Here is a 13,186-nt window from a genome sequence, read left to right on the forward strand (position 1 = left end):
GTCTAGTGATCTCCTGCTGGGAAGCAAAGTAGGGGAAGGAAAGAATTAAGGTCACGGAAAGGGCAGGCACCATCCCCCCACAAGGATTCACCTAGGGAAGTGCAGCTTTAAATTGGCCATGCCCCCATAGGATCATCCCTGAGCCATCATTGCCACATCCCCTTCCTGGTCAGCACCACCCACTTTTCGAGCTTCTCTGTTTGGCTGCTATCCCTTCCCCCCACCCGCCTACGTTGGTGAAGGGGAGGTTCTGGCGGGCTGACTTCTCTGCCACCTGAGGCAAAAGGGGGCATAAGCCAAGCCTAAATCTAACTCTGAACATTACAGCAGCTCAGTGAAGGTCCCAGAATAGCTTTGTGTTACATGACGTGCACTGGCTTCTAAATAACAACAAACTGTAAGCTCTAGACTCTAGAGCTTGAGCCTGAATTTTCGGTGCAGCCTGCAAGAGAGTTGAGACCTGTTCCCATGCTTCTTGTACAGCCTAAACTTTACTCAGGATTAAAGGGAGCTGAAGTAGCTGACCTGGTCTTAGATGCATCTGACTTTGAGGGAGGAGGAGGAGGAGGGATAAGGGAAGGAGAGGTAAACGACAATTCTCCTTATACAGGAAAGAGAGAGACAGAAATATACTTGCTATAAAAATAATGAAGGGTTTGTGTTCGTACTGTTTGTGCTTTACATTTCTATATACCATTCAGTAGTCATGTCACAAACATGTCAGGTGCAAAATGGTTAGGAAAAGGCATATTTGGCAAAGCAACGTAACTTGCATAGATCGGACATTCGCGGTGGGGGATGCAAAACAAATGTCATTTACAAGAACAACTAACAGGATTATGTGAAATAAATACATGTATCCTCTACTTTAACTTCTGGCTGCACCACTGCCCAAAAATTGCAGGGGGCAAATCCTGCTCTGGCACTGACTTCCACTGGAACACTTATGCCAGAGCTGAATTTAGCCCCATATTCACAGATGAGTGCATGTACTGAGATTTATAAATAAGCCCTGTAAGTGCACTTGAAAAAAGAAAAAATCTGAAATCCTCAAGCAGTTTTCTCTCCATGCATGCTGAAGCCTACATCACCCCCAATATAGTTAGCAGAAAAATCTCTTCTAAACAAGCTGCAAACAATCCAGGTGATGTTGAACCACTGTCTAATCCCTCATTTATGATAAAAGAAATCATACAGAGACAAAGTTAACTTGTGGATGAAATGCTGTGTTTGGGTAAGTAAAGAACATTGCTATGCAAGAGAAACCACGCACAGCATCTTAATACTCTTACACCTGTTTTGAGACAGCTACATGTGAGATTCAATGCCCTGCAAACTTCCCCCAAATCTCAACTTTTATCTATCAGACCTTCCAGTTCCAGTGACCCATGTCAAACTGGGCCAGATTTTGTAGTGGTTTCATGAGGTGCACAAATGGGGACCATGCTGTGAGTCTGAAACATTATGCTTAAATGGCTACTTACTTCGGGATTAAACTTTGTTCCTTAAATTCTCCAGTGCCCAGCTGGCCTTCAGACCCAGCTCCCCAGGAGAAGACCTTTCCTCTGTTGCAAACAGCCAGCGAGTGTTCTTTTCCACAGCTGACATGGACAATAATCTGTGCTTCTAAAGCTTGAATTTGTTCTTTTTGGTGGGGAAAAAATGTTATTCAGAGGTTACAGAAATAAAAGATATACCCAAACCATACCTGCCAATAGCAAAGGATTAGTCATATAGCAACACTCAGCTCCTGGGGGAAGAAATTCACATTAATGATTCCTCCCACTAATTAAGAAGTAGCATAAATAGGCTCTAAATCAGTGGTTCCCAAAGTGGGGTTCGCGAACCCCTGAGGGTTCGCAGAACGTTTCAGGGGGTTCGCAAGAAAAATTTCATTAATGGCGGCCAGAGGACTCTGCTGGGACCCAGTTGCAGGGCAGACATCCCGAGCCCCAGGGAGAGCAGGGCCGGGCAGTTTGAGCTGGCAGCCCGAGCCCCTCCCCTGTCAGCCAGGGAGCCAGCAGCCTGAGCCTTGGGGAGAGCGGGCAGTTTGAGCCGGCAGCCCCAGCCCTCCCCTGTCAGCGGGGGAGCCAGCAGCCCCGAACCCCAGCACTCCATGCGGGGTGCAGGTGGCAGCTCGGATCCCTGTCCTTGTCAGGCAGGGGAAGTCTGCATCCAGGGCAGTCAGCAGGGGGCCACGCTGAACGTGGGGGGTGGTCCAAGCTAATCTGTCCCTCCCAGGGCACCTTCCTGGGCGGAAGAAAAGCTGTTTGCGAGCCAAACCAGCCAGAAGCACGTTGTAGCCAGTGTAGGAGTGTTAAGGTGTCTCAGTAATTGTCCTTCTCTCTGGAGGGCTGATTTGCTTCAGTGAGTGAATCTTCTCAGTTTCTAGTCTGTTGGTTGTTAGCAGTCTCTCTCTCTTATTTTTATTAGAACTTTTGTACACAAGTTCACTGGATAAGTGGCTGAAAAAGGAAAGTGTAAAGACGCTGGAATCAGCTAGTGTTTCCTCAAGTCCACACTGTGGAAAATCTACGTCTAATGATCATGATGGTCCTGGAAAGTCACTTACAAAGAAAAGAAAATATGACGATGATTATATAAAATATGGCCTTACATGCATTGGTGATCAAGAATGTCCAAAACCACTGTGTGTGATTTGTGGGGATGTTCTAGCAAACAGCAGCCTCAAACCTTCTCTACTTCGGCGCCATTTAGAAACTAGGCATCCTGCACAACTCGACAAGCCTGTTGATTTTTTCAAGCGAAAATTAGCTGAGAAGAAAAGTGACATTACCAGTTTTATATCCAAAGCAAGTACTGATAATGAAAATGCACTTGAAGCGTCATACCACATGAGCTACCGAATAGCAAAAGCATCAGAAGCACATACCATAGCAGAGAGCTTGATTGGTCCATGTATAAAAGACGTAGTTCATTGCATGATCGGAGAAAAGGCTGCAAAAAGGATTGACATGGTACCTTTGTCCAATAATATGTTGTCACGAAGAATTAATGACATGTCAAATAATGTAGAGACCACAATTGTACATAGAGTGAAAAATAGTCCATATTATGCTCTACAGTTGGATGAATCAACTGATGTAGCTAATCTAGCTATTTTGTTACTGTTTGTACGTTATGTGAATGAAGGTCTGGTTGAAGAAGACTTGTTGTTTTGCCGACCATTGGAAGAACGTACAACTGGAGAAGATATCTTCAATCTGACTAATGCATATTTTCAAGAAAAGGAAATAGATTGGTCTCGTTGCCTAGGCATTGCACTGATGGGGCCACATCAATGACGGGGAAGTATACTAGATTTGTAGCTCGAACAAAAAAGGTTGCATCAAAAGTCTCTTGGACTCATTGCAGCATCCATAGACAAGCTCTTGCAACAAAACGCATGCCAGAGGGACTGAAGGAAGTGCTGGACAATGCAGTGAAAATGGTGAATTTCATAAAATCATGGCCAACAAATTCCAGAATATTTCACGTACTTTGTGAAGAAATGGGTAGTATACACGACTGTGTGTTGACCCATACTGAAGTTAGATGGCTCTCAAGGGGTAAAATCCTTGTGCGCTTGTTTGAGGTTAGAACGGAAATCCTAGTTTTTTTTCAACAGCCACCCTTTCCACCTTGCCAGCTGTATGGAAAATAATGTCTGGCTCCAGAGCCTAGCTTATTTAGCAGATATTTTCTCAAGAATTAATGACCTAAATTTATCTCTTCAAAGCCTCAATATAACAGTTTTCAATGTGCAAGAGTGAGTTGAATCCCTGATAAAGAAGTTGCAGTTCTGGGAAAGTTGTTTGGAAAACAATCAAACTGAGTGTTTCAGTAATTTTCATGACTTCCTGGCAGAACATAAACTTCAGTTGGATCAGTGCACTAAAACCAATATAATTGCACACCTAAAAGGACTTTGCACAACTTTCAGGGAATACTTTCCAGCTATGTCAGGCGGTAATGACTGAATTCGCAACCCTTTTGATGATACCACTTTCTCAACACAGATATTAAACACCAAGGAAAAAGAGAAATTGATTGAGATCTCCTGTGATTACGAACTGAAAAGGAGTTTCAGAAATCTATCATTGATCAACTTTTGGCTGAGTTTAAGAAACGAGTACCCCTTTCTGGCAGAAAAAGCTGCTGCAGTTTTGTTACCATTTTCAACAACATACTTATGCGAGAAAGCATTTTCCTCGTATGCACATCTGAAAACCAAATACGGAAACAGACTTGATGCCGAACCAGACCTGAGACTTTATCTTTCTCCAGTGGTTCCAGACTTCCAAGAGCTATGCAGAGCAAAGCAAGTGAATCCATCACACTGAGGAAATTTAAACTTAAATCCCTGGAAATATTCATTTTTAGGAGGGGGTTCATGAGATGTCACAATTTAGTGAAAGTGATTCACGGGCTGTTGAAGTTTGGGAACCACTGCTCTAAATGGAGTTTCCTTCCTCTACTGGAAAGATCAGAGCTGACACAGGACCATGAGTGTGTTGGTTAATACAGAGGAAAAACAAGGGCGTTCTCAGTTTTCTAACACTTAACACTAATGTGCCTCAGGGGAAAAAATTATGGCAGTACCACAAGAATATAAGAGAACTTTTATACTAAGGCAGGGGTGGCCAACCTGAGCCTCAGAAGGAGCCAGAACTTACCAAAGTACATTGCCAAAGAGCCACAGCAATACGTCAGCAGCCCCTGTAGTAAGAGGAGGCCCTGAGATATAAACCTTGGTATCAGAGGCCCGGTATGAGGCCTAAGGCCTGAACTAAAGTAATGGTCAAGACTTTGCTAACATAAAGCAAAGTTAAGCTGTGAGCCAGAGGCCGGCTCGGTTCACAGAAGCTGGCAAGAAAAGGGCTGATGTTGCATAAATATATATTTACCTAGCAAAGTTAAAGTATAAACATGGTACCAAAACACACTATACTGGAACATTCCACAGATAACATGGAACAAGCTGACCCATCCCAATGACAAGGGCAAAAGGGTAAAATGATGGATAGAGTTGTTTTGATCGAACCAATCTGTACAAGGTGAGAGGCGGCACCTTGCTACGTAGAGGAGTTGCACCTCAATACGTCAGGAGTGATGTGTAACTTGTTTGTTTGTACCTGTGTATAAGAATGTATCCCGGTGCTCCCGGCCGAGGGGTCAGTGGAAAGTCCCGCCACTGACTGAGCCGGGTCCATTGCCCAGAGGCACTTTCTCGTAGTATGCCCTGAATTAGGCTAAGAAACCTACAGGGAACTGCAATTGTGTCCAAGGTTGCAATAAACCTAGTCGACGTGACTTTGCATCTTAAGGTACATCTACACTACAGGGGGGAGTCGATTTAAGATACGCAAATTCAGCTACGTGAATAGCGTAGCTGAATTCGACGTATCGCAGCCGACTTACCCCGTTGTGAGGACAGCGGCAAAATCGACTTCTGCGGCTTTCTGTCGGCAGTGCTTACTACCACCTCCGCTGGAGGAGTAAGAGCGCCAATTCGGGGATCGATTGTCGCGTCCCGACGGGGCCCGATAAATCGATCCCCGAGAGGTCGATTTCTACCCGCCGATTCAGGCGGGTAGTATAGACCTAGCCTTACTAGACTCTGTGGTTATTGGGGGTTCTCTTCGGGTCTGCTGGGTCAGCTATCTGCGCAGAGCTGGGGCAGCACACAGCAGGAACACACGCACGCAGCCAAGTGATATCAACATAGGAGAAGGCAGAGCACCACACCGGTAGCATCTGACAACAGCAGATAATCCTAACGGATGGAAGACAACTAGCCAGCAGCATCCTACCGGGACTGTGTTGAAGTTGGTGTGTGAAACTGAAGGACAGCAACAAAGGGAAAGCAAAGTCTTGACCATTACTTTAGTTCAGGCCTTAGGCCTCATACCGGGCCTCTGATACCAAGGTTTATATCTCAGGGCCTCCCCTTACTACATTCCCCCACATTTTGTCTTTTTATGGGGAGGATGTTTACCCATCGTCCCAGAAATCATACAGTGTTGTGCTCTCTTATTTGTCAGTGTTTGATTTTGCAAATGGACACCTTTCTGTTTAGCCAAAGTGAGCAGAGATGCCTCGTACTTGTGTGAACAGTGCAGATAACTTCTGCTATGTTTGTGGTGAAGTGACTTTTGCATCACAAAAGCGCAGTATAACCACTATGGTTAAGAAAGCCTATCATCTTTATTTTGGCTGCAAAATTGGAGATCAGGACAAGAGGTGGGCCCCACACATATGCTTCAACACTTGTGCACCAAATCTTCACCAGTGGTTGAACAGGAAAAGGAAATCTATGCCTTTTGTAGTGCCAATGATTTGGAGAGAGCCAACAGATCATACCAGCAATTGTTACTTCTGCATGGTGCCTCCAGTTGGGAAAGGTGTGTGAAAGAAGAAAAAGTGGACTGTGCATTATCCAAACATTCCATCAGCTATACGCCCAGTACCCCACGGAGAAGGACTGCCGGTTCCTGATGCACCAGAATCACTCTCACTTGAGTCAGACGAGGAAGAGGAAGAGGATGAAACTTCTGGTCCTGAACCATCAAAGTCACAGGACCCACATTTTCTCCCATCCTCCTCCTCTGAACCACACCTCATAACACAAGGTGAACTGAATGACCTTGTCAGGGATTTGGAACTACCCAAGAGTAAGGCAGAGCTGTTGGGCTCCAGACTACAGCAGTGGAATCTCCTGGCAGGTGATGTTAGGGTTTCCATGTTCCGTGACCGTCAAAAGGATCTTGTCCCATTCTTCTTCATGGAAGGTGATCTTGTAGCCTGCAACAACATCGATGGTGTGATGGCAGCCCTCAACATCCTTCATGATCCAGATGAGTGGAGACTGTTCATTGATTCATCGAAGACGAGTCTTAAAGCTGTTTTACTGCATAATGGCAATGTTTTGCCATCAATTCCAGTTGGTCATGCAGTCCATATGAAGGAAACCTATGACAACATGAAACAACTTTTGAGGTGCATAAACTACGACCAACATCAGTGGCAGCTTTGTGACGATTTGAAGGTTGTTGCTCTCTTGCTTGGTCTGCAGACTGGATACACAAAGTACTGCTGTTTTCTCTGCGAATGGAATAGTCGTGCAAGAGATTCCCACTACATCAAGAAAGATTGGCCACTCCGACAGTCATTGGAGCCTGGGATGAAAAGTGTTCAGCATCCACCACTTGTTGAATCAAGGAAGATTTTGTTACCATCCTTACACATCAAGCTGGGTCTGATGAAGAACTTTGTCAAGGCCATTGACAAAACAAAAGCAGCTTTCAAGTACCTCCGTGGAAAATTTCCAAGGTTAAGTTAAGCTAAGCTAAAGAAAGGGGTCTTTGTTGGTCCTCAGATTCGTGAACTTCTTCGAGATGATGCATTTGACCATGCACTGCGTGGCAAGGAAAAGACGGCAAGGAAAGCCTTCCAGTTAGTGGCAATAAATTTTCTCTGAAACAACAAGGCAGACAACTACAGGTTGTTGGTGGAAAACCTCCTCAAGGCATACAAAAGCCTTGGTTGCAACATGTCACTAAAGATACATTTTTTTGCACACTCATCTAGATTTTTTTCCACCGAACTGCGGAGCAGTGAGCGACAAGCACGGCGAGCGATTTCACCAGGACATTGCAACAATGGAGAAACGCTATCAGGGCAAATGGAGCCCATCAATGCTTGCAGACTATTGCTGGACAGTGACAAGAGATGCTCCATTTAATGAATACAAGAGACAAGCCAAGAAGCGCCGAGTAGACACTGAATAGGACTAAACTATGTACATAATAGTTTGTTGCCTTTTGTTTCATAATAAATTTTATTTATATAACCCTTTTACTGATTTTTAAAGTGTTACATAAACAGGACAGGTGAAATATTATCATGTAAAGCAACCATAAACACATGAAAAGACCTAGGTTTACAATTTATGATTAAAACTCTACTATCTACACAATATACATAGACACAAAATGTAAAAACTTAAATATCTTAGAAACAGTAGCCAATCAGTTGTTTTAATTGTCATATTTGAATTCAGCACATCAAAATACATAATAAATAGCACATTTTATCTCTGAAGCAGACGACTTCTCAAAAATTGTAGACCAGTGTAATAAACCCTTCTGTTTTACAAGGCTGGCTGACAGTCACTGCTGACTGCAAAGTTGAGGGTTTATAGCCCTTGTGGAGGGCATGTAAGGCTTCTCCAGGTGTCGTGTTCAGGTGGACTCATTGCGGGGAGCTCAGGAAAACAGCCAAGGAGGCTTGCCGTAAAGAGAGAGTATGCCCTGAGGGGTAGTCACACTACAAGAGGGTCGGTCCTGTCTGAATTTCATTCAGAGCAGTTCCAGAGTACTGAACCAGTGGACTGTGACAAGCACATTTCCTTATCTTGCTGGAAGCAAAAATGAAGTTCCTTGGAAGGATGCTGAGTCTGTCAGTCAGGGAAAATGCACTGCATAGTCACTGGGGTACAGTTAAAAGGTGTTCCATAAATTGGTATTTTCTTGCTTTTCAGGAGTTGTATTGGTGTGTGTGGGGGGAGGTTGGGTGGGGGGGAATGCCAACACAACCATCCTTAATTCTTTTCAACAAAAGTTTTTGCTTCTGGAATATTATTAATAACCTACTTCTCGTGGCATAATGGAAACAGTGAATATACAGGAAGATCTGGACAAAGAAAGTGGTAACTCACTGTATTTACAAGATACAGTAGTCCACGAAACTGAGTTTAGGGATTTGGACACCACATCTGAACCGATTTTTTCCACAAATTGAAGTTTGGTAATAAATATTTTAAACATTTCAAAAGCTTATAAACAGCTCATTAGGTCTCAGTGTGGAATATTCCACACCCTCCTTTAAGTTAGAATGAAGTAGATAACCTGCGAATAAAACAAATTGGAAACCACACCAAAGCAACAGCACTCAAAAGGGAGGATTCCATGTAGCAATTCACGTGTATTCAACATAACATTCAACCAATTTTTAAAAATCTAATTATACAAAAAGCTAGCCAACGGTTTAAATACATGACCCCTGCTATGCAGAGCAGCAGACAAGCCATGCAAAACAGACCGCCTGCAGTCTTTTTTGATTATGATGCCAAAATGTTAGCTACATCAGCCACGTAAGAATTTTCTCAGGGGATGGCTTAAGATTCAGATATTGATAACTCTTGACATATTTTTGCTTCCTTAACATCAATAATGTTTTTAGAGAGAAGCATCTTCTATTTTTTTTTATGCTTTATACCCAAAGTCTCACTGCTTGTGTTGTATTTTACTAAACGCTTTCCCTCTTAATTTTTTTTACCTTATTGTGGGGGTAGGGGGACACTTCTCTGAGCAAGGTTTATCTTTTTAAACTTCATGTTCTTCCATATGGGATGATTTTGAAATCCTGCCATTTGAATTATTTTTCTAGTCACAGAGTTTAAAGACAGAAGGGTCTACTAAATCATCTAGCCTGACCATCTGTAGATACCAGGCCACCCCCACCACCTGCACACTAAACCCAAAAACCAAAATCAGACCAAAGTATGACAGCCCACAGCAGACGAGGCTATTCTATGCCACGTAGAGAAAACAGAAGGGACTGAGCCGCACCAATGCCCGAGGCTCCTGTAATGGCAGGAAAATGATTAAGTGAGATATACCCAGATAATCCTGGCAAGTGACACAGAGATTATCCATGCTGCAGAGAAAGGCAAGCGCCCCCCACGCAAATGCCAATCTGATCTGGGAGGAAATTCCTTCCCAACCCCACATACAGTGATCAGTTAGAATCACCGAGCACCTGACCAATAACCAGCCAGGCAAGCACCCAAGAGAGAGAACGTTCAGTGCCCCGGCCCACCCAGCATCATATCTCCAACCACGGCCATCTCTGATGCTTCACAGGAAGGCGACAAATAAACCACCAGCCACATAACCTTTGCGTAGTGACAGCACTCTCTTTGCAGAACGTGCGACTCGTCTTGTCTGCGTGATATGCAACCTGACAACACCAGGACACCAAATTAGGCATTGCTTTATTTAAAATAAAAAAATGCTCGTAGCCAGAATACCATGAAGAAAACAAAAAATATTCTGTGCCAAGACTCGTGTAGGCACTGTAATTTTAACGGGATCACTCACAGGCTACAAGTTACACAAACACATAAGTCTCTCTGCAGGAGCAAGGCTTGTTTGTACCGATATTGATTTGCACCAATCAAGGTGGATAAAAATCAATGATTTTTTAAAAAAAATCAAAAATATCAGATTTTTAAAATTTAAATTGGATTTTTTTGATAAAATGCTTTTTGGTGAAAAACCTATATAAACATGGGTTTAATTAAGATACATAATAGCTCAAAGATATCTCATCATGGAATAGGGATTATAAATTCTAATTCTACAGCATGAGACAATATAGTCATGTAATGTTTAAGAAAAGATTGTAAATGAGTTCCCATAGTTCATGGATTAGGGACCCAATTTTATGGGGTTCCAGGGGCTTCTGTATAGATTATTGAGGTTAATCTTGCTATCTGCCCAATGGGACTCAGTGCTCAGTCTAGAAGAAACCATCAGTTTTGCAGTTCTCAAACTGTGGATTTGTCTCTCCAGAGGTAACATGCTTGTTAACAGCAAAAATGTTTTTAAATAAATAAATAAACAAACATGTAGAGATGAGAAATAACAGACCTCAACTCTACTGTCCCTCTGCAAATGTGTGTACACAGAGTCAATCCCTTACCTCTCTCTAAATGTGCAAACTTTCAAAAAGTTCAATGAATAGAAGATTGTTGGGGGCGGAATAGAGCTGGACAAGGAGAAGAAGTCTGGAAATAAATGTGAGAAGCAAGGGACATATGCTTGTTTTGTTAAAATGTTGTATTTATATTATAGTTTGTTTTTGAAGAAAAAAAATCCAGAATACTTAACCTTGTTGTTTTAGTTAAATAAAACAATTTAAATGTCTGTCTGGTGATGTTCTCCTCCTAATACAGCATGGCAAGAAAATCCTTGAAATATTAATGATTAACCTGTTGAATTGGAGATAGTTCACCTCCCAGTGACTTCATAAATATCTGCTTCAATTACCTTTGGTAAATGAAATAACCAGTCATTCATTTTCTGATATAGCTGTAAAACTCATCTGAAAAGTTTTCAAAATAAATCACTGTTTAAAAATGTATAGTATGTACCTTCTAAAAATGAAACCCACATCTATCTCTGAGTTGTGAAGAATATGTATTAAGGTTATAACCAGGGCCGGCTCCAGGGTTTTTGCCGCCCCAAGCAGGAAAAAAAAAAAAAGAAGCCGCCGCGATCAGCAGCAGCTCCACTGCGCCGCTTTCGTCTTCGGCAGCAGGTCCTTCCCTCCGATAGGGACAGGGACCCTCCACCGAATTGCCGCCGAAGAGCCCAATGTGCCGTCCCTGCCCCTTGGCCGCCCCAAGCACCTGCTTGCTCAGCTGGTGCCTGGAGGCAGCCCTGGTTATAACCACCAACAAGAATGCACTTTTATGTAGAAAACCATGATTAATTTGAGTCTTCCTGACTAGTGATTTAAATCAATTTGATTTAAATCAAATTCACCCTGGCACTGATATTGATTTGCAGGTGCAGAGAGGGCTGTCACCTTCTCCACCTGCTCTCTCTAATCTTTCTGAAAAACAACAAGGTGGCACCTTAAAGACTAACAGATTGATTTGGGCATAAGCTTTCGTGGTTAAAAAAAAAACCCACTTGGTGCCTTGGTTGTTTTTGTGGATACAGACTAACAGGGCTAGCCCCTGATCCTAGCCTCTCTGACAGATTCTAGAGTACTCCTAGTTTCTGAGTTACTGGTGCTGAGTAGAGCCAGCCAGCCCCACGCAGGCAGAAAGGCAGCAGAGGCTGGGTTTCGCCTCTCAGCAGCTGATTGCCCCCACCAGGAAACCGAAACCGAAAGTAGCAGCGACCTGCAGGCGGAATCCGAAACCTGCAGCTGGATCGGCAGGAGGGAGAAATAGAAACTTACCGGGGCTGGAAGGCGAGCTCCCCACCCTTCCCGGGGCGGCTTTCCCGGCCGGCTGCCCACACCCAGCGGAACCCTCCTCACCCCCCAACCCTACCCTGCCCTAGTGCCGGGAGAGCTCCGGCCCCAGCGCCCGGGGTCAGGGCAAAGCACAGCACAGATCCCCCGCTGCACCCAGCCTGCCCCAGCCCCCGCATCGCCCCGTGCACCTGGCCCCGTCCTCCCCGCCCCGGTGGCGCAGGGCCCCGCAGCTCCAGTGCATGGAGCCCGGCAGTTCCCAGCCTCTTACCCGGCGTGTAGCCGCCTCGCTGCCCCGGGCGGAGCTTCCTGCCCAGCTGCCCCCGGGCGTTGGCCCCGCAGGAGCAGACGGTGCCGTCCGGCCCCAGCAGGAGCGTGTGGCGCTCCCCGCAAGCCGCTTCCAGCAGCGTCCAACCCCCGCCGGCCTCTGGCCCCCGCCGGCACCGCACCGGCCCGCCGGCGGCCGCCTCGCCCAGCCCCAGCTGCCCGCAGGAGCCGGCTCCCCAGCAGTACGACATGCTGGGCCGGTGGCTGATGCTTCTGCTTCGCCCAGCCTCTGCACCGCTACCCCGGGGAAACCTGCCTCCGCCCTCCTGTATCACGCCAGCCCAGCCCAGCCGGTCCCTTTCCAGCCTGCCCTGCCTTGCAGCTGGCGGGGGGAGGGGGCTTTCCCTGCGGCCCTTTCCCTGGCATTACTGGGGGCGTTTGGGGAGAGAGAGAGTCACCCAGGGCAGTGAGGCACCCAACTGCTCTTTGTGCCTTTGGAAATCTCTCCCCTAAGTGCTTTTAAAGTGTGTATATAAACAAAGCCGTAGCCCCGCAACCTCCCCCAAACCAGAGAACAGCCCCTGGCCAACCAGAGATAACAATCAAACTGCTTGCCCTCCTTTGTCGACTAAAACCATTCGTGCTCTGCTGCGGTCATCTGGAGTGCCACCGATTTGCAATGGGCTTTGTGTGGGCACATGAAACCTACCCACCTGGAGGAAGTTGCAGGATCAAAGCCTTTTACACTGTAACAAAAAAAGGCCATGTCTACACTACAGAGCTTTAGCCAGTACAGCAGAGCGACCTATTGCAGACACCGCATAAGCCAGAAGAAGGAGTTCTTCCGTGGGCATAACTACATTAGCTA

General features: G+C 45.2%; 1 protein-coding gene across 1 annotated transcript in view; it reads right to left on the reverse strand.

The window, feature by feature from the left end:
• Positions 1-12,616, reverse strand: part of LOC117878232 (probable E3 ubiquitin-protein ligase HERC6) — a 41,954-nt gene extending 29,338 nt beyond the window's left edge. Inside the window, exons 1-2 of the mRNA XM_034772329.1 lie at positions 12,323-12,616; positions 1,485-1,644 (exon numbers count right to left, since the gene is read on the reverse strand). Coding sequence (XP_034628220.1) covers positions 1,485-1,644; positions 12,323-12,569 — 407 coding nt within the window. The 5' untranslated portion in view covers positions 12,570-12,616. The remainder of the gene's footprint in view (positions 1-1,484; positions 1,645-12,322) is intronic.
• Positions 12,617-13,186: the final 570 nt, after the last annotated feature.

This window comes from Trachemys scripta, chromosome 5 (assembly GCF_013100865.1).
Source record: "Trachemys scripta elegans isolate TJP31775 chromosome 5, CAS_Tse_1.0, whole genome shotgun sequence".
Lineage (NCBI taxonomy): Eukaryota > Metazoa > Chordata > Testudines > Emydidae > Trachemys > Trachemys scripta.